Source organism: Melanostigma gelatinosum (genome assembly GCF_949748355.1).
Source record: "Melanostigma gelatinosum genome assembly, chromosome: 3".
NCBI lineage: Eukaryota > Metazoa > Chordata > Actinopteri > Perciformes > Zoarcidae > Melanostigma > Melanostigma gelatinosum.
The window spans coordinates 19,621,659-19,646,199 of NC_136636.1; the positions used below are offsets into that span (position 1 = coordinate 19,621,659).

General features: G+C 43.7%; 1 protein-coding gene across 2 annotated transcripts; it reads left to right on the forward strand.

The window, feature by feature from the left end:
• Window positions 1-854: 854 nt before the first annotated feature.
• LOC306775845 (ras-related protein Rap-1A-like) lies at window positions 855-19,920 on the forward strand. Of its 2 annotated transcripts, none has more exons than XM_079266381.1 (8): window positions 855-924; window positions 7,173-7,261; window positions 7,857-7,925; window positions 8,221-8,277; window positions 8,550-8,690; window positions 12,762-12,905; window positions 13,260-13,395; window positions 18,854-19,920. In XM_079266381.1, exons 2-7 carry the CDS (start codon window positions 7,205-7,207, stop codon window positions 13,347-13,349), a joined length of 558 nt encoding a protein of 185 aa, XP_079122507.1. In that variant the 5' UTR covers window positions 855-924; window positions 7,173-7,204; the 3' UTR covers window positions 13,350-13,395; window positions 18,854-19,920. The 2 variants fall into 2 exon arrangements, with proteins under 2 accessions (XP_079122507.1, XP_079122508.1); XM_079266382.1 differs by having other exon boundaries at window positions 881-924; window positions 7,168-7,261.
• The last annotated feature ends 4,621 nt before the right edge of the window (window positions 19,921-24,541 follow it).

The window sequence follows — 24,541 nt, forward strand, 5'->3', positions numbered from 1 at the left end:
CGCTAAAACAATTAGTTCATTATCAAGTTCAGTCATTTTCCATGAAATGATATTTGATTAATAGACATATTTTCATCGCTAATTAGGCCAAATTGTCAAATGGTGTCTGAAACCTGATGCTGATGACTTGTGACTCTTGGACTTGCTCAAGGACTTCACACTTGCTCTGACATGACTTGAGTCTTGGACTTGCCTTTGCCTATTTGGCATATTTAAAACCAAATTTGCCCAACCAATAACCCCCCCCCCCCCCCCCCCCCCCCCAATAATTACAATGTAACAATACAAAGTCACATTTGAAGTTGGAACATAAGAATTTTTGGACTTGGCTTAAACAGTTATTTGATTCATTTAATTTTCTGTCAATCTACTATTTGATTGATTGACAAATGAACGGGTGTCAGAGGAAAATGTTGAAAAGGTGTGTATGTGTGAAACCTAAAATTGACTAGAAAGTTGCTTGACTTGTGACTTGTCCTCAAGGACTCTGACAATACTTGAGCCTAGATTTTGACTTGGGACAGAAATGCGTATAACAGCTGAACTCATGGAGTTTGTCATCTTAAACATCATGATGAGTGACTTTACAAACAAAAATACTTCATAATTTAGTATTTATTGCATTTTACAAGGAGTGAAGTAACTAATCCTTCAAGAATATAAAATGTTTAAATAAAACACCTGAAAGAAATGTGTTCCCAATATATTAGTAAGAGAGAATAAAAGCAGTTTATGTGTGTTTCTACTGACAGTCATCGTTACTGTGCAGCCCCGTTATCATGCAAATGATGCGGGACGAGTGGCCCATGTGTCATGCCCTTTTAAGAAAAATGAGAAATAGTCGGGAGTGACGTCTGCTGCGCACAGAGAGGCCGGGGGCAGACTGACACTTGCGGAGCGGCGAAAGACAGCGAGCGAGAAACGGTGAGTCGAAACGCCAAACTTTACTACATGCTAAACGCGGTCAAATAAGTAATTTGCGTGGGAGCACGTCGCGTCGACACACGCGGGATAGTAAGCAGACACAGCAGGGTGCACGGCTCGTGTTAAATGTGTCGGATACATGAGAAGAATTGTCCGCAAGTACAAAACGGAGTGTGCACTCCCATTTTAGTCAAGGCCGGGCGGAAGGGCAGGTAACGCTAGCAGTCGAGTCTTTCCCGAGAAAATACACCGTGGTGTGGGTTAATTTTTAAACCTGCCACGCCCCGTGGACGTGTGAGCGGTGAATGCGCTTGATTGCGGCGTGTTTGTGACAACCTAGCTGTGTTTTGAATGTACGCCGAGGAGAGGAATGTGTCGCCTAGCTAGCTCGCTAGCTAACGAGCTGTAGCTAACGTTAGCGGTGTTGAAGTGTCGGCGGCCGCAGTCAAAGCTAGCTAGTTAGCGGCATTTTGCTAACAAGCTTTGGTTACGGGATTTAGTGCAGTTGCTGGTGTGAAACTAGATTGTTTGTGGGCAGATGCTGGTCTCGGTTCCCTGGATTATAGATTATGTTATTTTCGTATTAATCTGTAAACTGGTGTATGATTTTAACGTAATTTGATTGATGTTATGGAAGCTAAGGGTGTAATAATCACGCATCGACGGAGTGTTGGTTACTGCTCTGTGGTGTAGTCACTGCCACAGATTGCAGGGACTTTGCATGACCTGGGCGTGATAAGCACATGCTTACTGCCGTAAGCAAATTAGGTGGGTTACCTCACTGTGAATCTACCTGAGAGCTCAAATTACTTTCTCTTGTCTGGGGCCAAGCTTTGTACCAGCCTGTTGCAGGATATTTCTGCTGGTGTGAAACGGGAAATGTGTGTACTCTCATCCTCAAACTATAAACACTCTGCACCTCTGCTTTATTTATAACAGAATATCACAGTTTCCAAGTGAAGTAGACCTTTCTCTTTTTCACCCCGTGGTTAACTGAAATGAGCCTCACCCTGAATATCCCCTAATCTCCCCACAGCCCAGGTTTGATAAAGAGATACAGGCTGTACAACCCACTTCCTCCCCCTCTGTTAGCAAGCCTTCTGTCTGCAGTCTTGAACAGAGACTGGAAGAGGCTATTTTAGTAGGCATCTACTCCTTTTCCAGCCTATCAGCACGAAGCCTTTCTTGCACTCTGGAAAGAGGATGTGGTTACAGGTCAGGGCCCCAGCGAGACAGATGTATTCTGCTGATGGTGTTTGTCAGTTACAGATCTTTGTCATAAAGTCACAGTGCAGTTTTGTGTGCCTGGCTGCAGTTTTGTTCTGACTCATAGCTGGCATTCAGGGTTGTAGTGGACCTCAAAAGAGATGAGAGTACTATGCGACGAGATAACGGGAGTTTCAGAGAAGATTGTGCAGGAAGTTTGACGCGGCCTTCTTCAGTGAGATGAGGAGCATCCTCGTTACTCATAGGTCTTGGTTATCTGTTCGAGTTTGTCTTTCCCACGTGAAGGTTAGCTCTAACAAGAAACATTCTGTGAAAAGCCTTTATTTGTTTCAGCTCAGGGGTAACATTTCATTTTACAGGCTCGTAAATTCCTAATTTACTAGGAAGTTTCCTAGAAAGAACTATATCATTTGGGACTAATTAGATGCAGGTTTCACTTGGTATACTCTTCATTACTTCCAATTAACTGCTAAGATAGCTGTTGGTTTTGCTATTTCGTTTTCAAAAATGTGCAATTTTAACGACGGGCAATCATGCAGTTTAGCATATGAAGACTTGATGTTTCTAATAAGATAAATTCAATAACACATTTGAATTAAAATGTATAAATTTCAACTTGCGTTGAAGTGGAGCTGTACTTTTAGGGAAATTCCTCTGGATTTCAACATCTGTTTTTAAACTCAACACAACTTGCTTAACGGACCGTTTTTCTACCCCTATAATTAGCACTATATAACAGTTATTTCCAAGACATTTTCAGGACACTATTAGGGTAACAGTAAAAAGGTTAGCTGTAAAATGAAGGGACCTTTCCATGACAGTGTATCTGCTATCAGTAGTTTCTGGGTTATTCCCCTAAAGTTAGTGGGTTTCTTATGCTAAGCTCGGTGTGAACAAGTGATGTGAACTGTGGTTGTGGTGGAGGTAGTAATGAGTAACCCGGAGCTAATCAATATAGAATACACAACACTCTGCCAGAGCAACTATTATCTCACCCTGTTTTTTTTTCTACCCTTAAACCTCAAGAGGATATATATTTGTTTCCCGGCATAGCTTCTGTAATTGTCATGTGGGTCAACAGGCAAAAAAACATGACACATGTCGGTGTCATGCTGCTAGCTTAACCAACGGATGTGTGCATGTTCACCATCCGCACTGGGTGGACGATACAGAGGGCAGCTGTCAATCATACCGCCCTGCTGAGTCAGGCTCTTTGACAGCCTCAGCGCTGTCTGATTCGCCCCACTACACCAGGAAGTTTTGCATCCTGGATTTTTTTAGTTGTAGCTGTGAAGCCTTCTGCTCTCTAATTTCAGTTTCCTGAAGTTTGAGGCATAGTTTTATCCAGACACGTTCGCTGCATATTCTTGTTAGCAGCGCACCTCGTCCAAGTTCCAGCCCTAGATGGATGCATACTTTTGGCTGTAGAGGGTGAGTGATGCAGTGATGTCATGGCGGAGCATGTTTTCTGTGGCATGTGGCTTCCCCTCGCTCCTTATTTGCTGGGGTTACTACGAGAGCAGAGGAACAGCAGCAGCGTGTTTGTTTTGTGGGGAATGACGGTGTGTAACTGAGGGCAATGGAAAGCGAGAGAGGTTTGATTTTTAAAGACAGATGTCCTTAAATGGCCTTGTGTTTGTGTGCGTTGCGAGTGTGTCGACAGGCGTTTGAGAGAGTGCAGCGTTGTGTGTAGTTGTCCTGGTATGAAAGTTGGTAGAAAAGTTGTCTAAGTAAGAGCGAAAAAATACTAGTTGGAGTGGGAAGCTAAAAAAGAAGCTGAAAAAGAACGGAGTTAAAATTAGACGAGTTTCTTCACGCATTGAATCAGAAGCGGGATTTGTTTTAGCGTTTATTAGTAATATCATTTCAGTTGGGGAGAGTGGCATTTGTGTGTTGGCAGGCTTCAGGAGCAACCACTTTGTCATTCTCCACAACATGAATCAGCACACGCTCGCTGAGAATTGTCGTCCTTCACTCCTACTCAAAGCTCAGAAAGACATACAAGTCCTTTCAAGTGGTTTAACGCTCAGTGAAGCATTTTTACTTCAAAACTTAATTGTCTTTATTCGTATGCAAAAGTTGAGCTTCACAGTCGGCTTTCCAGCACATTACCTACTAATCGATATACAGGGGACGGCAGTTGTGTAAAAGATAGTACAAGGTTCATTTATTGTCATGGTTCAACAGGGTTGTGCAACAAAATGCAGTTCGTAGTCCCATTTTGCTGCATAGACGCATACCACCAGACTTGCATATGTTATTGTGTTAGCTGATGCGTCTAACACTTGCCAGGCGGCAGCAGGCTGAACGGGCTTTGGGCGGGCTGGGTATTGTCTTTTTATGTCCTTCGGGCTCTTCGCAGGCACCTCTTGTCACCAATATCACTGATGCTCGGTAGATGGGTACCAATGATGTTCTGGGCGGTTTTAATCACCTGGCGTAGAGCTCCATGTAGTACTGCCCCATACCAGTTTGTAATGTCTCCAGTCAGGAGGACTAATGTTCATTTCCTAAATGAGTATTACTGTAGAACGTGTGAGAATCTGGAGTAGAAAGTCCACCACTCCATGTTGTGAAAGTGACTGTTTACAACCATTTTTTCATGTTGCCATTTTTGCTTTGGTAAGCACTCACAATTGATTAAAGTAAAAAAGTCCTTTTACTTTCTCTTTTTTGTTGGGTAGTTGGTTACTAATGTAATATTAAACATATGAAAACATTGACCATACAATGCTTTTGTGTTTTCTTTGTTTTGAAAATGGCATGTGGCTTATACAATATTTGTTATAAATGTAAAAGTTTAATGAAAAGGTAATGATACCATTTTTGGAAAAAATGTATCCTCCAAATGATATCTTTCCAATCAGATTTTTATTCAATGTTTATTTAAATTTTTTCTTTACTTTTCTTTAATTTCTTTTTCATAAATGGACTTTTATTTTCATCCTTAAAGTGAACAACATACCTGTGTAGCAGGAAGCAAAACTGCACTTTTTGATGTGTAGCGTTTTCACCCAGCCTCCCGAAATGAGTATGGTAGTGTCGGCCTCCTCTAACACCAGGAGCAACAATTCAATTGCTCACTAGTTTCTTGTAAAATGTAGGTCAGTCAGTTGAAACTTTTCCAGTCCTTTTTAAAAATACATTCAGGTATTTCTGTTCTAAAATATTTAAATAATATGCCTTACACACACCTCAGTTTTGCTCATCCTTTGAGGATTTCTAAGCGCAGTAACATTTGACAGAGTAGACGTCCTCTAAAACATCTGCAGAAGTCTCATAATAATCTCAGTTACCGTCACAGAGCGGGTTCCTGCTGGGGTCAGTCCACAGTGTCCACACAGGAACCATAGCAGACATGTGAGGCCTAGTCTGAAATGTGACATTGTCTGTATGACATTGTATGCGACGCTGTGCATGCACATGACTCTCCAGTTGCGCATTTACATTAGTGCAGCAGGGACTGTTTGCAACAGCACTCGTGCACCCCTGCTCTTTTTCCTTCCAATGGCTCCTCCCTGATCGTGCAAGGAGAACTTCTCTTTGTGTGTAGAGGATTACAGAGTATGAATTATTCACAGTCCAGGTTTTATGTCCCACATGGCCACTGCTTGTGTTTGAAGTTGGAGGTCCTTGGTTCCTTTGTCCACCCCTCTGAGTATTGTGTGCTCTAAAACAGTGTAGGAGGCGATCAGCTGCTTCCCAGAATGGCCTCCTATTAGCTGTTTAATGGTTTGCAAAAAGGGTTGGTTCATCAAGCGAGGCTATATGTTCCCCCTTGAGACCTGATTTCAACTTGAAGCCACTTACTGATTATTTCTTTTTTTGCACAGCCTTGATGCCAACATGCTGCACTTTTCAACCCACGACCGAAAAGTTCTATACTCTGGTTTTGGGCATCGATTGCTTTAAAGTGCAGTTGAAGAAATCAGTAACTTGGCAGCCTGAATGTGGTACAGTTGGGCACAAGGATGGTGATTGCCATTTACTGTATCTCCCATAATGATGGCGGTACCTTACCCGAGTCTACACTGATGTAGTATTACACTCTAACCTTCATTTTCAGTGCTGAAAATGGGGAGAAGTTTAATTTCTCACATGTATTGAAGTAGGCTTTCAACAAATTATTATTTTCATTTTAGATTAGTCCAATAGTTATTTTCTCGAGCAGTCACACGCGACCAAAGGTCAATAAAAAGTCAGAAAATTGTGACTTCTTCAGATGTCTCGATTTGTCCGACTGGCAGTAGGTTCAGTGTTCAGTTAAGTCGTAGAAGGAAGGAACCCTGACGATGTTTAAGTTTGAGAAGCTAGAAACGGAGAGTTTTGGCACTTATTTTCTTAATGTCCTGAAAGTTTGCAAAGAATCCGAAATCCCCCAGTTCACCCAGCCACAGTCCTCAGTGCAGTCGTCTCTCTGAAGCCCCACACACGGTGACCCAGTTGGCTAACTCAACTGACTTTACGCCACAATGTGTGCCAACGATTCGAAGCCTCTCCATCCCAGTCGAATATTCCCCTCCCCTCAGCTATTTTTCGTCATTAGTCGAAAACTGACAATAGTTTTCCGTTTTGCAATACCAAGGAGTGAGTGACTAAAACATCTGACAGCAGGGTGTGTTTTGTTGTGTAAAGGCCAGATGATTGTGTCATTAAGAGGAATATCTGCCAGATCCATGTATCCTCATCATCTCCCCTTCAGTTCCCCCTCCACTCACACACATCACAGCTGGTTTGTGTTAGAGAAGGGTCACATACTCCTCACCTCCTCCACCCTGAAGCAGCTCCACTTATGGGTGTTCCCTCCATTGTTGTGCTGCTTCTTGTCCAGAACCTCCAGGAATGACTAGAATCCTTCCTTCTTAGTGTGGAAAAACTCACAGACCAGGCTGGGAAAACTGCTTTGTTTTGCTTCAAAAGTTGGATCTTGTTTTTTTGTTTAGTTTGTTTTTGTTAATCTACTTTTGCACCTCACTCATTTTGTCTCTCCCATTTTGCCTTTTTTCATTTGTCCAGTGCAGACTGTTGGGCTGTCCGGTGAAGCAAACCCGCCATGCGTGAATACAAGCTAGTGGTGTTAGGCTCTGGAGGTGTGGGCAAGTCTGCGCTGGTGAGTATTCACTCCTGAATCCCCCCTCCCACACACACACACATACATCTATACACGCACACACACTCTCTGTGTCTGTAGTTCTCATCCATTTGTCAAGGACTGACAGATATGCCAATTCTAGGCATGCCGTTAGTTCTAGATATAGATATTTTCACCATTTTGTCGTTTCAAGATTGTGAGGAGACCGTAAATGTCTGCGATATGTTGCGTACTCTGCTTAGCTAACCTCAACCAGGTGTCGGAGTTAAACCCTCAAACTGGCAGGCTGACATGCTTTGAGCGTAAGACATTATCAGGTGAACTCGCTCTACCCCTAATGTAAACCTACCATGAAGCACACTCCTAACGTAGACCTCTTTTATTTAAATATATGCGTCTCATGTCTATATGATGAATCAGACTTTTTTTTTTTTTTTCTTGCATCCTGACTGGCACCACCATGAACATCCTCTTCTTCAGTTGCCCTGCCGAGTTGTTGTGATAAACACAGCGAGGACACATGACACTTTTGCCGCTCTGGATGATGTTTTGTTCCTGTTGCCGGCAGGTCACATTGATCTGACGTTTGCTCGCTCTGCGTCTTCTCTTGCAGACAGTTCAGTTTGTACAGGGAATCTTTGTGGAAAAATATGACCCGACAATAGAAGACTCTTACAGAAAGGTGAGTGTCCCGGGGGGTGGGGGTTTGAGTGGTGGATAGGAATGAGCTGATCGTTAGCAGCTACTTTGCAGGTTCACATCATGATATTGTTTTTTTCTCATCGGACTCTCTTTGTCTCTATTTTTCTGACCCTCCTGTTGTTTTTACTTCTTTGCTTTTGTCTTTATGTATTATTATCTCTTGCTTCTATCTCATCTGTGTTGGATTTTGCTCTATGTAGTATTTTAGATTTGGAATATTCTCAAGTCTCAATTTAAATAAATCATATTATCTGTTTCCTTTTTTTCTCTCGCAGCAAGTGGAGGTAGATGGGCAGCAATGTATGCTTGAAATTCTCGACACAGCAGGCACAGTAAGTGAACTCTATGCCCCTGGATTCTCTGTTGATACTGTTTTACTGTGATTAAGGATCCCAGAGTCACTGTATCGAACACATTTTAGGAGGGAAACTGTCTATTTGACATTCCTGCTTCTGTTAAGGGATCAGTAACAGAATCCTTAACATTTAAATGTACGAAACAGCAGCATGTTGACATTTAGCCTCACAGCTTGGCTGTTCATGTAGGAATAGCTCTTTTCTTAGCTCATGGCCCGTCTTTCCTCTCCCTGTTCCCCGCTGTGTAGGAGCAGTTCACAGCGATGAGGGACTTGTACATGAAGAACGGCCAAGGCTTCGCCCTGGTATACTCCATCACAGCACAGTCCACCTTCAACGACCTGCAGGACCTGAGAGAACAGATCCTACGAGTAAAGGACACAGAGGACGTAAGTACACAGTGTGTGCACCGCTTACATCAACTCGTCCACATCTTCAGAGAAACTTTTCTCTTTTCATTTTTATCGTGGTAGAAACGGAGTGGAAAAAGCAGTGCAGAAATGTTCCCGGCTCCACATGTCTGTGTTCTCAGCCGCCTACATTGTTCGCCATCTGATTGCACTGTTGCTATAGTTACCATTTTAACACTGTAATCATCTCATGCCGGTGCAAATTTGTATTACCTCAACATAATGCGCAGGGTGTCATTTTCTGTGGAGTGAAAACAATGAGAAAGCCCTTACTGATGTTTCGTACGTAGCCTAGCATAAAGTTTAGCGTCACGGAGGTCCCTCTGTGGTTGGATCACTTAATCTGTGTTTAACATGGACACGGAGCCAGAGGCCCCACGAAGCTAAGAGTCTGGTAAAGGGAGGGGAATGTCTTTGTCTCACAAGTGGATGTTCAACCCTTAATCGTGCTTTCTTTACGCCCATATGATGTAGTTTTCTGCTCCAAGATCTGTAGCAGAGGAAATACAAAGAGCATGCGTCATGTCATTATTGTGCTGTTAGTTGGAAGCACACTTCTATTTTACTGAATCTCTTTTGAATTGTGAGGCTGTAGAGTGAGTGAGCCCTGCATCCCCTCTCTGGTGGGCCAGATAGTGCGTCAGCAGGATCTCAGATGCCCTTTTTTGGTGATCTCTGGAGGGAATGAATGTTACCATAACCCTCAATCTCTCTCTCCCTCTTTCCTTCCCGCGCTCTCTCCCTCTCAACTATCTCTACAGCCTGCCACTGAAGTTTTACGCCACTCTTTTCTGTGCATCTTTCCTACTCCCTTTCCTCTGTATCTAGTCCAGTATACTCTCGTTGCCCCCCCCCCCCCCCCCTCTTCGCTATGGTGTCACTGCGGTCTGGCACTCTGCGGGTGATTGGACTGTCAGCGATGAAAGCCTGAGCCCATCAGAAAACACACTGTATTGTGAGGCTGTGGAACATCATTGGAGGCTTCGTGGTTAGGGAGCTGAGGTTAGCCTCAGGCGAACAGATGGATTGCAGGATCAGCGGCTCCTCAACTTGCAAGAACAACAGTTAACGTCCTTTTCTTTCTCTGTGTTCCCTCTGAATGTGTCCCCAGTTTGTGTTTATGCGAGTGGTACAGCCACTCTGTCGGCCATCAGTCCGCTGGTGATTTACCCCTTCACCTATGATGGCCGTGACATCTGTTTATCTCTCCTCGCCCCTTGCAGGAACACGCGACCAAAGGAAAGGCTTAACGTGTTTTCTTTCTTCTTTGTTTTCCATCCAAGAGGACTGTTTTCTTATTAGAACGCTTTCATGCTATTGCTAACGCAGACCTTCTTGCTGCTGCTGCAGCTGTTCTCATTCTCGGCTCTTGCACGCACCATTTACTGCAAAGCTGGCAAAATGTAGAGACGCACTTGATATTGCCAAGCGCAATTAACAAGCCTTTTAAAATGACCGTACATTGATCGCAGTCGGGCCAAATTCCATCTCCTTAAAGAAGTCCTTAAGGGAGGAGAATAAAGTAAATTAAAAGCTCGCTCTTACTTCCTTCCACAGTTCTTACGTAAGAGAGGTCTTATGACTTTTCTGGGCCGTCTCTGCTTGTGACTCACTCCTCCATTTGCAACGACTGGCTCCATTCATTTAAGCTGCTCCATGCTCCCCCGTTCTGGGTTCCCCACAATCCGATCATGCCATCGTGGGCGGGACAGGACCTGTCTGTAGCATGTTAACTGTGTGGATTCTTCCTCCAAGTAGGCTAATGCTGCCTTGTGTGCTGCTGACACTGAACATTTTTGGCTTCCCTGTATACCTCCATCCTGCATCCCCTCTCTCTCTCTGTCTCTCTCTCTCTCTCTCTCTCTCTCTCTCTCCATCCTTTTCATCCCAGCTCGGCTCACAGTTTGTTAGGAGGGCATACCACTAGTTCTCCCAGGACCCCTGGGAGAAATGTCGTTCAGCAGTCCAGTGCGAGGGCTTGTTTGGATATCAAACATCAAGCAGCAACCTCCACGGGGTTAATCTAAACATCGCAGTTTCCTGTCGTCTGCCCCACAGCCCAGAGAGGGGGGGAGAGAGAGAAATGAAAAACGGAGCCTGGAACAGTCCTACTATGCCTTCAAATGTATTACATTTGGCCGTACCGCTGTCAAACAACCTCTGAACGGTAGACTTGGGAGAAGGTCTCAGGTTTGAGCAAGCTAGCGCATGGCGGGGTACTATCACGTTGTACTGCCATGTTGCTTACAAATATCCAGTTTTTCCAGATCCACAAGACACATTTGGGTGCAGTTTGTGAACCAGGAGAAGGGAGCGAAGGCAGGGTTTCCCATGCATGGATTTATTTGTTGCCATCCCCACCACAAATAGATTTTCCCCCAGCTGATATATTATTGGCGCCTGTTGTGCTGCCTGCAACATTTTCCACTAGTTGATTATGTCTCCTGCTTGTTAGGCTGCACCACAAACACAAATGTCCTGGGAACCCCTGGAAAACCGAGACAAAATGCTGAACTCTACCTCAAACTTGAGCCTGGAGCTTTACTCCGTTGTCGTATAGGTATCGTAACGTTCAAGCGCTAAATGAACGCAATCCACACAAACGCGCATGCATACAGTCTCGCACTATCGTGTAATTCCAGAGAGCAGCCAGAGCGTGGAATCCAGCCTGAAATGTTGGAAAACATTCAGGAAGGAAAGCGATGTTATCCCGGCAGGGCGGGGCTGCCATGACTTCCTCCGGGGCCAGCGTGCTCCCTAGATAGACGGTCAGGAAACAGCAGGCAGGATGAGACGCATCCCGACACCCTGACTGCCTGTGACAGTCGGTGCTGAAGTTTTGCCCAGATTATTCTCTCTTCCTCCGAGAGTTTTGTTTATTTTTTGACCTTGGTTAAAACGGCTGATTTGAGGCACAAAAGAAGAAGTGTTGGGTATTTCTGGGAGATTCCAAACCCAGTTCTCAGTTAATGCTTTCCTTTTTATAAAGAAACAAAACTAGCAGAAACTGCATCAATTGTGAGTTCATGTTGATTCTTTAATCTCTTTTGTCAGTGTTGTGTAACCTAATTGATTGTCCTTCTGCCGTCCCACGGGGATGGATTGATTTCCTTGATTGTCTTTGTGACTCTTTAATCCAGGCTTTAGATTTAAATGAATGGACTACTTGGCTGTTAACAAACATGTGTCCACATGTGGACCCTCACAGACTTTAATGTCACCAGTGTCCTCCGTACAGATCTCGAGGAGCTGTGCCTATATGGTTAGATTTGTTCTTTCAAGGGAAGACGTTCATTCATCACACGTACTGATGATCGTATGTAGAGGCATATGAAGATGAGTGGCAACAAGATGCCACTCAAAGCTTTGTTGCTTTATTTAAATCTGTTTCTGTCACTTACTGCACATTGTCTTTGGTACACCGCCTCCCTCCATCCAGGCTTTATGTTGTATTCTTGGCATTCTTCTCTTTTTTTCTGCACAACTTAAATGCACTCTTTGAATCCAAACATGCATCCTTATGCGTTAGCAAATTTAGAATCGGTTTGTTAAAAGGAAGAAGAAAAACGTTTTTCACGAGTTCAGTTATTTTCTAAAAAGTCTAATTTAGATCAGCGTCAACACGTTGTAAATGGTAGCTGACAATAACTCCCGCTGTCCCCTTGTTCCATCACCTAGTTCCCTTCCTGCTCAAGCCCCTCCACTTTTCTTTATTCTCCTTCTATTGTCTCATTTCTAATTCTCCTCTGTTACCAAAGATTGCTCTGTACTTGCTCCCTCTACTCTATTTATTTGTATGGGCTTACTTGTGAACCTTTGGGAGTACCACTCAAAATAAATGTAACACATCTGTGTTTAATTAAACCTTTTTTTTCCCCATAGCTTCAAATCTGTAGTTTTATTTATACATTGATGTGTTAATTTGAGCACAATCTTAAACACGTTAGAAGAGAGAGTGATACGTTTTGGTTGCCTGTATGAAGTTTATTTAGTTTTTATGACTTAAAATCACAAGCTTGCCTCAAAGGGATCCCTGCTGTTTGTCCTCAGGTGCCGATGATCCTGGTGGGGAACAAGTGCGACTTGGAGGATGAGCGTGTGGTGGGGAAGGAGCAGGGCCAGAACCTGGCCAGACAGTGGAACCACTGTGCCTTTTTAGAGTCCTCTGCTAAGTCAAAGATCAACGTCCTCGATGTGAGTACACACACACACACACACACACACCAACCACTGGTGGCCCTCCTGTTTTAAACAACTAGTCTTCAAAAGACCAGCTGCAATATTACATTCATCTCTCAGGGAAAAGCTGACCTAGTTGTAAAAGGGACCTCATCTGAGTTTTATTTTTGTGTTAACAAAGAAGAGTATGATTATACCTGCTACTCAGTGCTACACCCCTTAAACTCGATGTGTGTGTAAACGTCTGCAGCAATTCGTAATAGTGAATGCTTAAAGGTCCCACAGTGTGTAAAGATGTTCCTTGTACGAAAGAGATTTTATCGCTGTATTTACTCACCGACACTTTTCTCTTCGTCACGTCATTCCTAGATCTTCTACGACCTGGTCAGACAGATAAATAGGAAAACGCCAGTGGAAAAGAAGAAGGCGAAAAAGAAATCTAACTGTGTGCTGCTTTAAAGACCTCCACACCCCCTCCTCAGCCCCTGCAGCAGCTCTGAGCCAGGTGTGTGTGTGTGTGTGTGTGTGTCTAAATGCAGCTCACCTATTCATGAGGTCATGATGCATAGGCAGGCTGTCGGGTTAATTAGTGTTTCATAATAACGTTGATCTTTCTACGTCATCTCAGATGATGCTGCTCACATCAGTGGTGGTTAATCATTCATCACAGTCTATTGTGGGTTTGTTTGCCTGCAGTGAAGTGAAATGAGTCTGTGTAGCCTGGTGTTACGTAGTCTCATCAGTGGTTACCGTCCCGTCTCAGGCTCAAACTTTCACCTGGTACTGGGAACCTTTTGGGGAACTTGCTGAGTTTTGACATCAGGAACCACGGTCTAAATGCACATTTTACCCCCCAAAAAACGTATTTCTTTGTTTGATAACATTAAAAGAAAGTTGGGCTTTGCTATCCGATTCCCAACTAATTTTAATAAAAGACAAGAGATTGTTCAAGCGGGCAAGTGGTAGAAGAGACGGACAGCGCGGCGGTGTTGTGAGCAAAAGACAAAAACGACCAAAAACCTTTTCTCGGCAGTCGTTTAAAACCCAGATACATAACCCTAAAACTCAAAAGACGAGGCAGAGCGTTTCCAGCGGACTAACATGCCTAATCTTCACTGCTCTTTAGACCGTTATGGTAACGCAGACAACACTCGGCTGAAGGAACCAGATTGTTCTGTAGACAAAAATTGCCAGGAACCTCTTGGTGGTAAAGAAGCTTAAGAAGGACTTGAGCACATATGGAAAAAAAGACGGAGCAACAGATGGTGCAAGTGGGAAATATTTACTTTATTCCTAATGAACTGACTTCATATTAACACGACCTGGTTTCATCTAGCTGGACCCAGTAGATGTTGAAAGTGTTTTTAGTGTTTCAGTCATTTCAGGGCGACTTACTGGTGATGAACAGTGTGATCTTAGTCTATTCTGGGATGAACACGTAGTTCTTGTTCATAGAGGAAGTATTCCATGTGACAGATCAGACGTGTTTTTTTATACCTTGCATGTGTGGGACATGTCTTGTCCCTTTTTTCTAATAATGACTGCAGATGTCATTTCTTTGATGCTGATTAGTTAAAGATCCAGTTAACGTTTCGGGGCACGCCAACATCCCGTGAGTCAGCCTTCAAAAGTGTGAAGTGCTTTCATTTGCAATTTCTTCGTTGCTGTTGAGTGAGTCACTGTGTGATGGCTGGATTTAAACGTGGACCTCAGCAGACTGCAACAGCTGGTAAAGTCTGAGGAAATCCATCTGTCATCAGGTTGTTTCCCAGGAAAATTAGAATCGCTTCTTCTTCTTCTTTTCAGTGTTTTTTTACATCTTAGCCCGTTTGTTGTAATGAGGAAGTCTGAAAAAAGACTCTCTCCGTAAACGAGGCTGCTGATTCCCGTCAAGCCTTCTAAACGGATCAGTTTTAGACTGGCCTTGACTGAATTTACTGTATGTGATGCACTAATTCATCTTCATCCGTACTAGGTGATGGATTGTTGCTTGGCAGTACAAAGGAGCTCTGATCAATGCAGCCCTATTTGTAAACATTGGTAGTTGCATTTATTTTCACTCTGCTGTAATTGTACTGACATTTTTCTACAATTGTCCTAAACATGCATTTTAATTCAGCTACAGGTTGTCAATTTAAACAAGATCTTCTGTCATGATACAGACACTTTTGTGCTATATTTGAATTCTGTTATGTATGCTAATTTTCTTGAGAATTCAGCTGAGAAACTGTTATAAATTAATGAAAAACAATGTGCGTATTCGCTTCGTCGGATCGGACCCAAAATGTAATGGGTTCCTACCTCGCCCATGCTTCACTCTTGCACCTTTCAAAAGACATGAAAATCGGGCCGGCAGTTTTTCTTTGATCCTGTGGGAAAACTCATCTTAAAACATAACCTCCGTGGCGGAGGTGACACGGTAACTTAAATACCGATCAAATCAAGGAACCTCATCACACTGGTACACCGATAATGCCTAAGTTACCATAACTCATATTCATTTGTAATAATGATTAACACACAGAAATGGCAAATGCACAGTCACCCGGTATGAGCGGTGAGGCATAATCCAAGCAGGAGATGTTTTTAGTGCTGTTCACATTAAGCAAAAAGCCACTGTAGGTCGGAGGTCACTATGAGCGCCTGATAAGATTTAACCCGGTTAACCCGCCGCTCGCCCACTTACGAAGTCCCGGTAAGAATGTTTCCACTCTGATGTGGAAAGTTTCCTTTGAAAGATGACGTTAGGCTCAGTCAGTTGAGCAAATCTTGTGAGATCTCATGACGTGTATCCAGCCTCACATGGAGATTACAAAGCTGGGCCTTGTATTTCCAAACATTGACGGTGTGAGCCTAAAGGGGTCACTTTGCTTGGAAAGAGCTGTTCCCCCATGGCAACTCTCAAGGTCCGGGCGAAGAGCCTCCTCGAAGGCATTCATAGAGCGGCACCTGGATGTACGTAGTAAAAGTGAAGGAAGTTGTTGTGTGAGGAATGAAAAAAACAAAACAGAGCTGGACGGAAAAGTTTAAGCTTTGCCTGCAAGGGGTGTGATTGTCTGATTGTCGGTGGAAAGTTACTGCAGATGGTACCTCAGTGTAGACGGAAACCTCAGCTCAGTGACTTCTTCATCGGGACGCTCGCTGGATTCTCATCGGCAACTAAACAGAGGAACGTCCTTTCTCGTCTGTCAATTGTACGGCGCAGTTTTGCTGGTTGACATTTAAAAAAATCTGTGTCCAGTTAATAAAATAAGTTTTGCTTTTTAAATATGACTGGTTCTTGTAAGACGATTCTATGGGATCAGCTCGCTTGGAACCTCGACCGAGGTGGTACCGAAAAGAGAACCAGGTACTCTCCGCAACCTTTTCTAATGGGAAACCAAAAACACTGCTGAGTAGAGCTGGGCCGTGCCATGCAGCGGAAGTTCGGCATGCATACACGTAGTTGGCCCGTGTTTGTTGATTGTACAGGAGCCTCTGCGCCTCATGCGTCCTGTTTTGTACACCCACTGCTTCTGATCAGGGATCAGAACGTTCTACAGGGTAGCAAGATGAGAAGGGAGCTGGAGGTCTTCACTACAAGCCGTATCTTCTGTGGGTGTCGACCAGACTGAATCGTCCTAGATGACGACACTTCACCATGTTTAGGGCTGCTGTCCTGTAGCTGACTCCCCCCCCCCCCCCCCCCCCCCCTTTTTTTAAATCTGAGTAAACAATTAATTCCTTTCAGGATTTCAGTATCACATAATCATAATTACTATATTCTCCGCTGACTGCATCAAAACACGAAGCCCTTCTGCTGAACTTCCTGTATTGTACTGTATTGAGAGTGATTATTGCCTCTGGTGTGATCGCTTCATTCTTCCCATGAATTCTAGCGTCAGTGTCCCTGTAGCATAGAGTGCACTTAATATCACAACGGATGAGTAAAGGATTCTACACTAGACCGTGTGATCTTTGTGCAAATAGAACTTTGATATGGGGGATAACGTGGGATTAGTAAAACAGACGGCACCATTGTGCCCAGCCCAGACATCAGGGTCGCTAACCCACCCACTGCGGTCCTCGTCTGAATCCATCTGTGTTGGTCAGTTAGTGGTCCGGTGTGTGTGCGACGGGGGGCCTCTGTCAGCCGGCCCTGGGGCGGTGTCTGCCCAGTGAACCAACGCTAATGGGATTACAGCGCCACTGTTCCACTGCTCACAACACACACGCTCATACACTGTAAGGGGGGAGGGGGGTGGGTACAGTACAGTGCCAGCCTCGGACAGAACCGAGAGAGTTAATGGGACGTTTCACTTTGTACAACATGGGCGTTTTCCAGTTTGCTGACCTCATGAGTTGCCGGTCTCTGATTATCCGTCACAGTCTTCACTGGGACAGAAATTGACTCGGAGCTGAAACCTGATTCGATGGTGTATTGCTTCTTAGTTAATCGATATAGTCGGTATTTGCAGTTTTGTAGACTTTTTAAAACTTGTATTTTGTAGGACATGCTGGATAGAGGCGGTTAAAAAGAAGCAGTTTGTCCGTAATGATCGAAGTGTAACCGTGTATGTGAGACTCATGCTAGCACATGTAGTAACAGGTGGCCTTCTGTTCCTCTGTGTTCTCTGCACAGTGTCGACTCAGATGTGCCCACATGTTGTTTTATCACCTCAATGTGAGCCTTTGCAATTAGAGTTTATAGACTTGCTAATTGTCTTTTTTTTTTTATCTTTGAAATCGCAAAGTTGGATGTTACTCCAGCTGTGAGTTAAGCATGTACCTCTCTAACAGACTACACCGTGAGCTCTTTCTCAAAGCAGGAAAAGCACAGGTGAAACCAACGCCGTTAGTTCTGGCTGCGTACCATTCAAGGGCCCCAGATGGGCGTGCCAGTGAGCTGCAGTAGCGTGCACAACGGCACGGCCCTGGAACATTTGATTGTGATGCAGACGTCTTTTAATATTGTCAATAACAAATGTGTCTGCTGGGAAAAACCAGTCAACAGACGTATACTTCCAGGACTGTAGTCTGTGTTCCCTCAGGCTTTGTTGTTAAAACAACAAAGACGCAGTCCTTGTGTTTTCTGGTTGGCCGTCTGTCCGGTCCGTTCTCATGATGTCTCAGGAACACCTGGAGTGAATTTCTTCAAATTTCACTCAAATGTGGATTGAAGGATGAACAGATTTAGAGTTTGGTGGTCAAAGGTCACTGTGACATCACAAACCCTGTGATATCGTCATCACCTAAGAATTGGTGTTCGATGACATTTTGGACAGACGTGGATGTGAACACAAGCGCGTGGCAGTAATTCTAACTGTGTCGTTATTGTCTTTCAGAATCACTGAACTTCTTGTATCTCACTGCTCAATAATTAGTGCACACTTTAGATTTGATGTTGATGTGAATATTAGAATCACTCTGAATCTGTATATGCTGAACCATCATATCATGAACTATTTTATGTTGAGCACAGGCGGTGTATCTTTTTACACACCTTTCATCATTTAAGTCCAAAATATGCTTGGTGCTTCCTGGACACCAGGTGTTGGCAGTGGGGGACATTTATGTATTGCACCAAATTCTTGCATTTTTCATCTAATTCTGGCATATTGATTGTCAATATAGTCTATTCTGAACAGCTATTTCTTTTTTTAGCTGTTTAAGTATTTCCTTACCTGAATCAAGGATCTATGGACAGTGGGTGTTGTGTGCAGACTGTAAAGCCCCCTGAGACAGATTTGTGATATTGGATAAAATGATCAGGATAAGAAATAATGTCTTTCTTCCTTAACATCAAAATGTATGTGAATAGTGACCCTGATTTCTGTTTTCGCCTCCTACGTTACACTGCTACGCCTCCTCCAGATGTAATGCCATTGAGCGGCCACTAGAGGGCTCTCACAGCTGGTCCATGGTGTTTTTGTAAATCCTAACCAGTCTATGAAATGAGGACTTACCACTGTGCTGTCTTACAGAAATGCTGTAATGAAGAACTGTTGCCCTGATTGGAACGTGCCAGCATTCCAACAGCCCCGCCCTCCCACTCCCCCGCCCTCCATCAGCCATAAAAACGGTGGATCAGCTGACTGAACTGCTCCTATCAAAGACGAGGATGATCTACACCAGAGAGAGAGATGGAGTAAAGACAGTAAGAGAGAGAGACGACGCTGGTCTCTCGCCTCCGAGGACCTTCCTCTGTGTCTCAGTTTCAGTGTGAACCCTGAACGGACAGTCTCCATTTTCTGCACCAACAAACACCACAAACTTAAGATGATGATAAAAGCCTCTGAACGTTTAAAAGAAAAAGTGTCCATGAGCCTACATGGCCAGAGACAGCCCCCTTACTCTCTTTCTTTTATTGACAGATTAACAAAAAGAATATAACGGCGTTAAAAAGAAGGAAAACAAAGTTATAACTTGGATTCAGTATTTTTCATCTTTTTCATTATCAATATTGTATTTGAAAGACATGGAAGTTGACCTATTTTTAGTTGTATGCTTATAAATATTCTTCAAAAACAAGCATGATAAAATGCATCAGTTGTTAAGTGTAGATGTTTTCAAGTGGAACAGTGAGAATTATTTTATAGCCAGACACCTATTCTCCATGCCCGTCATGTCAGTGATGATAGATCGAGGTCTATAATATGAATTATTATTTTTATTCTATATATTTTTTTCTTTGTTCGCCCTGTTCATGGACTTCTCTTCTGCGAGTATCTCTCTCTGATGTGACTTAATTTTATACTCAGTCACTGGGATTTCATAGCTCCCATAATATATTCTAATGCCATTTTTTGCATATTAATGCTTCAGAAAAATGGGTCTTTTATAGATGAAATATGGGGAAAAATAAGGATTGATTTCTATGTGTCTTGAAGCTGAAATATATTATACTAAACCAACTCTAATAATGCTTCTTGTGTTTTTCTGTCAATGATGTTCCAGCTTTTATGGATTATTAAAGTACATTTTAGTACATTTTCATTATATTGGTCAATGTATTTTTGTGAATTAAACTTTTATCCAAAGCAGATTTGAATTATTTGAGAAGAGTGAAATTAAAATGCTTTTTATTTTATTTTTTTGATTAAAGGGTTGGAAACTTCATATGGAACCAACATAGTAATTGTGGGGACATTTAAGTGAGCTGTTAAGTATTGTTTCTACACCGTGAAACCAGTTTTGTCATTAATCAACAGATGCCAGAGAGTGGACAGTTTGTCTAATGACCACTGGGTGTCAGTGTATGAACAGAAGTGTTGCACACATTCAGAGGGAACTGATTCAGAACCTTCACCCCAACAGTCGGTTATATAATGGGACAATAAATCACAATGAAAGCAGTGCTTCGTTGTCGATAGTTTTTCTTTCCAAAATACCTGTTGGTTTTGGGAAGTTCCCCTCAGTGTTTATGGTGCTCTGTACGCTGAGCCGCCACAGACTGCTTTAATTCTACTTCCTCACCTGAAAGACGGGATCGTCTGTAATCTTCTTTCACCATTTTGCAAAGTGGAAATAAAAGCTGAGGGGATTTACAAAAATCTGAATAGATGAAAGGTTCAAAGCTACATTGAATATATTCGGGATTTACAAAAATCTGAATAGATGAAAGGTTGAAAGCTACATTGAATATATTCTGTGATTTGTTGAGTGAAATAACCGCATAGCTGTCTTGAATATCAACTTGAAGAAAGATAAATCACTTTGTGATGAATTTGAGTTTGATAAGAGCTTAAACTGCATGTTTAGTCTTCACGCTTACTTTAACGCTTGTACATAATCGCTCACAAACGTAGGCTTGTGTTTTCAAACCAGGAGACGCAAACGTGATTACAGTTGGACTTTAAACAAGACTTTTGAAAGGACACAAGGTCATCGTAGTTGCATTGTGATATAGTTTTTCTGAAAAAAATCAATTGAGAAACAGTTTATGGATAAAAAAAAAAAATCAAGACTTCAATTTTTTTTGTTGCACATTTAGGAAATGAAACGCCTGACAAATAACGGCACTTCATGTCACACATACCATAATACTGTATGGTCGCATCAACTCTTCTGTATGTTATATTCAGTTTGTGGCAACCTCAACCAGAAGTTTCTGTTTTGCCAGGAGTCAAAATAACCCGACAGGCTGTGAGTAGGAGCACTTTTTAAACAGAGAAAGAAATACTGCATCACCTAAGCTCCTTATGTCTCAGAGGGGGACGTGTCGAGCAGAGGAGGATGCTAAATGTCTGCTGGTGAGAACGGTGCAGAAGGGATTAGAAGGTATGACTCACTTCTTCTTGTTTTTTTTACTCTTATCACCTACACTGCAGCCTTGATCGGGCCCTTAATCCCTTTAGTGGTTGAGAAGCGAAGTAATACCAAAACACTATTGCATTCATTGTCCTCTGTGAAATAATGCCCGCTGTCATCCTCCAGACTCCCCTGGCTTCTGAGCTTCCTTCAGCTTCTCCATGTCCCCGAGGACGAGCAGGAAGGCTCTTTGGTACCAGGTGGGCTCGAGTCAAATCAAAGCACTCTCCTATGATCCTTTTTTCATTATATTGGTCAATGTAGTATGCAGCCACTGGAGCTTGTTCAAAACATGGTTTAATACACTTAATATTTTACATATCCTTACTTCAAAATTGTGATATTTTAATGCTAGAGCAAACGATAACGTTTTAGTGTGCTTCACACTTTGTAGCAACAGCTTCTGTACCTGTTCAAACATGACGATACCCCGATGGACACATAAGGACACATAAGGAAAGTGTTCTGCTGTAGAAGTAACAGCAGAGTAACTCCCAATGGGACAGAGGCATCGTTGCCGTTTCAAGCCTTCTGTTTCACATTTAAACCATCGCAGCTGGTGTGTATCAGCTGTCGTTTCCTGACACCTCTATCTGCTCTTGGTGACGGTTTTAAAGTACAACCGAAAGCTTGATACTCCAACCAGGCCCGGCTCCAGGCACTGATTTGCGGGGGGGCCTTACGTTGCTTTGGGGGGGGCACGTTTTCTTTGTTTGTTTTTTTACAGCCGATGGTAGCATAGTAGGTCAACTTGTGTGTTGAAAGATCAGCAGGTAGCAGATTCAGCCACAACAAGACATTTAAAAAATAGGCACATCCAGCAACAACATTAACAACAACAATAACACACTCTACAACAACACACTGTGCGGAGTTTGTCCGAAACACAGCAGTGCAGCATGCAGCAACAACGAAAAGGGCCTACCAACAGCTAGCCTACAACAGAAATTAAGAAAACATTGCTTTGCATTACATATTTGTTTGTTTTTCCAAGAAAGAACAAACACATAGGCCTACAACCAATCATTTAGCCTAGTCCATAGGGCCAGGAGGCTGGATAAAACCTGATAACTCACCATTAGTAGAGCGGGAGACGACGATTGGCCACCGAGTGAAATCTGCGTAGGACAGTGTCCCTCCATTCACTCCTGAACTTCTTTGTTAAGTCCTTCTCGAAAGCTAGCATAATCAGGTTGGCCTTTCGTTTGTGGAGCATCGACTGTCTGTGATCTGAGAAAACATTCTTTAAAGTGGAGAAGGAATTCTCACAGAGGGCCGTGCTTGCACCAAAAGTCAGTGCATGTTTCAGAGCAGTTATGACGCTTGGCATTGCCTCAAGAGGCTGGTGAAGGTATTTAAGAACTTTTGCCATAGTCCATCTTCCCCCGTCAGGTGGGGATGTGTCATCCATTCGCGCACGTAGGAACTGGTTAGCAACCGTGTACTCCGTATCCACCACGGACGTGTTGGTGAGCTTCAATAGTGGGGTGATCTTAGATGCGTCGAGAAAATCGGCGTCCTCTGGGTCCAGCGCCTTTAATGCACCCATAACCGCGCAGTTGCGCTCTCCGAAGCGCTCCTTGATTTCCCCACACACTGAATCAATGCAGCTGAAATATAGCCTCCGCAGTTCCATCTCGTCGTTGGGGTCCTCCTGTGCGATTCTCTCCTCAACAATGTAGATGTCAAAGGCTGGGTTGATGGTGCGCCTTCTCTTTTCCATGGGAGGCTCTGCACTCCGGCAGCGCTCCAAGAGAGCCACAAATTTAATTTCAGAGCGCAGGTTCTCAATACACACACACGCAGAATTGACAAGTTGCATACCTGTCAAAAGATCCATGTTCTCTGACTGTAGCATGGTATTAGGGGGGTCGAGGTATGACAGGATAGAGTGTACCATCTCGGCGATGAACCTGAAGCTGGGCTCAGACATGGTCCGAAGCAGACCTGCCGCTTCAACGCGCACGTCTGCGCCATAGGTCCTCTGGCTGTCAATCTCTTTGAGGAGGGTGACCAGGTCATCAAATGATCTTAAAACAACAGAGACAGTGCCAAAGTGACCAGTCCAGCGTTGCTCCAAGAGGCGTTTCAACCTCTCTCCCTTGTACAGGATGGCTACTGTTGGTCTCCTGCAGAATTTGTAGAGGATATTGCAGGTGCTGAAAAAATCCAACACGGCCTGTTCTGCTGCCAGGGCATGCGAGACCACGAGATGTAATTGGTGGTTGAAACAATGGACATAAGGAATGTCTCGCTGCAGTTTCTCTTGCAACCGTTTCTGCACTCCCCCGTGCTTACCGGACATCAGAGAAGCACCGTCATACACTTGGCTAATTATTCGCCTCGGACTCAGTCCAGCTTTAGACAATTCCTCCACGATCGTGTCAGTCAGTGTAGCCGCATCCCCTTGGTCAGCTGTGGCAATTGTCAGAAGACGTTCGGTTGGCTCATATAACTCATTAATAAAGCGCACAACTATTGAGATGTTTTCTCTTCCTGTTGGGTCTCGAGTACCATCCACTTTTATCGTGTAAAATGACTCCCCAACCTCTGTCACGATGTGCTCAGTGACCATGGTGGACATGATGTCCAACAATTCATTCTGGATCTCATGGCTGGTGTATCTGGCATTGTGTGGAATGGACTGGGCAATCGTGGCCAAAACAGGATCTTTCCGTAGAGTATACTCAAACATAGACAAGAACAAACCACAGCCATCATCAGACATACTCGCATACGAGTCATTATCGCCTCTGAAAGGCAAGTGGCTGACGGCGAGAAACTCAATTACATCTACTATTGATGACAGGTAGTATCTATTGCGCTGCAACTGTTCAGCGTTAACCAACGTCGATACCTCTCTTCCTGTAGCAATCCTCATTGCCTTGTCTTTCCACATAACTGCACAAAGCATGTGTTCTTTGGATGCTGCATGTTTGTTCAGCCCTTTCCCCATCTCCACTGCATGCTTCCAATCGGAAAATCCATTCAGAGTAAAGGCAGAGTCCATGGAAGACCCAGGCACCCGGAACTTTCGGCAGGGGTAACAATATGCAGCATCTGCATTAACTGAATACTCCAGCCAGTCTCTATTAGTGTACCAGGCGCTGTGGAATGATCTCTTTTTACCTGAAAATAGGCTTGATGGGTAATTCTTTATCACCACTTGATTGGGTTGATCAATGCCCAGATCTCCTGCTGGTTCAGATGCCTGCTGTGAGGACCTCTGCTGCCTGCTAGCTTCGACAGGGTGGCTAACGTTAGCTTCTCTGGAGCTGTCAATCTCCTCAGACGTCTGTGCGTGTGAGCACCCGGCTTCGCTTACACGCGCTCTGTCCCCGTCCTCTGAGACACTCCGCGGT